This window comes from Gekko japonicus, unplaced genomic scaffold, assembly GCF_001447785.1.
Source record: "Gekko japonicus isolate JY-2015 unplaced genomic scaffold, Gekko_japonicus_V1.1 scaffold3481, whole genome shotgun sequence".
Lineage (NCBI taxonomy): Eukaryota > Metazoa > Chordata > Lepidosauria > Squamata > Gekkonidae > Gekko > Gekko japonicus.
In genome coordinates, this window is record NW_015163194.1 from 2,600 (window position 1) to 4,401 (window position 1,802).

A 1,802-nucleotide genomic window follows, 5' to 3' on the forward strand; every position below is an offset into this window, starting at 1 on the left:
GTTTTTTGCTGTTATTTTACAAGGCTCCAGTGAACTCCCTTTAAGTGCAGGGAGCCCGAAGGCACCGGATGCCCCGTCTCTGTGCGGAGACTGGGCGTGCAGGGCTCTTTCCCGCTGGTGGGGAGGGGAGGGTCATGGCAGGCCCGGATGCCGGCCAGAACACTGTTCCAGTACATTCCGGCACAAAAATAGCCCTGCTTCCCCCCCCCCCTTTTAAAACCAAAATTAGTAGAAGAAAAAACATTCCAGCACAAAAATAGCCCTGCTTCCCCCCCCCCCCTGGAAAACAGAGATTGTTAGAAGAAAGAAATAATGCTTTAATAAGATTGCATAGTGAACATAATAAATTAAGTCCATGCCCTTTATTCCACAGTTGGGAGTTTACTTTGTTTAGGACTTCCCCCCTCCCCCTTTAAGCTGTCATATTTCTCCTCAGTAATGACACCTTTCTTCTCCTCAACCTGCTCAGAGCTTCCTTCACCTGATCATTCCTCAAGCAATAAATCATGGGGTTCAGAAAGGGTGTAATGGAAGTGTAGAAGAGTGTAACAGCTTTTGTGACCTCTGCCTGATTTTCTCCTTCTGGACAGATGTACATTCCTGCCACAGAGCCATAGAAAAGCGTCACCACGATTAGATGGAAGGATATGGTGGAGAAGGCCTTCCTTCGACTGCCCTCGAAAGAGGGTTTCATCAGGGTGAGAATCACAATGCCATAGGAGAGCACAACAAACAAGACATTGCTTAAGACAAAAGTGTTGACAAACATCTGGCAGACAAAGGGAGTAACTCCTAGGGGTGGGCAGGCCAGGGCCAAGATGGTCCCAGCATCGCACAAAAAATGGTCAATGACATTAGGGCCGCAGAAGGACAACTTGGAGATCATAGTCACTGGAATGATGTAGGCCATGAATCCAAGTCCCCAACAAGCAATCACCAGAGCAAAGCAGAAATCTTGGGACATAATTTGTGGATAGCGCAATGGGTGGCAGATGGCCAAGTACCGATCCAAGGCCATAGCTGAGAGGAAGAAATTTTCAGTGGTTCCAAAAGAAAATAAAAGGTAGAACTGGAGGAAACAGTCCCTGAAAGAGATGACACCTTGCGGGGATGTCAGATCAAGGATCAATCGGGGCACAGTGGTGCTCACATAACCAATCTCCAGCAAGGAGAAGTTGCTCAGCAGAATGTACATGGGAAGCCGGGACAAGTGGTTGTCCAGAACCACCAGTATGATGATGGTGAGATTCTCAGCCAACGTGACCACATAGAGAATGGCGAAAAAGATGAGGAGCAGGAACCGTTCCTGTTGGCCGACTCCAAATCCCAGCAAAATGAATTCCGTCACTGTGGTCCCATTGACCATTTGGCCCAACTCCATCTGGAATCAGATGACATAGTCATCTTCACATAGCAGAAGCAAATATTATCATCTTGTTTGCCTGTCCTAAAATGCTAAAGATTATGCTTCCGCAAGATTTTCCACCACATTGTGTTTTGACATCCTATGGCAATACGTTTCTGAGCTGTTCTACAAAACATAGTTTCCAGAAGCCAAAGCAAGGCATGTGGAACTGACATTCACACAATTTCTTCCCTGTTCACCTCCATCTCTGCCTCTTTCTGCTGTCTCCTTTGTGTCAAATAGTATATTGTAAGTTCCTTGGGAGGGGGACTTTTTAATTCTGCAAAATGCCCTAATGAGTGATGCTGCTACCACAAAAGGACACTTTGAAGTAGCCAGAAACCTGACCTCCCCTGGCTATGGATACGAGTTCCCTCTCCCTTGCTGCTCGATGCTG

The 1,802-nt window shown here is 46.9% G+C and overlaps 1 protein-coding gene across 1 annotated transcript; it reads right to left on the minus strand.

The window, feature by feature from the left end:
- Positions 1 to 412: 412 nt before the first annotated feature.
- Positions 413 to 1,366, minus strand: LOC107106910 (olfactory receptor 11H6-like). The gene has a single exon (XM_015407126.1). It carries the CDS (start codon positions 1,364 to 1,366, stop codon positions 413 to 415), a length of 954 nt encoding a protein of 317 aa, XP_015262612.1.
- Between the last annotated feature and the right edge of the window lie 436 nt (positions 1,367 to 1,802).

Coding starts and splice junctions, on each gene's coding strand:
- LOC107106910 (XM_015407126.1), bottom strand. CDS start 1,366: ATGGTCAATGGGACCACAGTGACGGAATTCATTTTGCTGGGATTTGGA.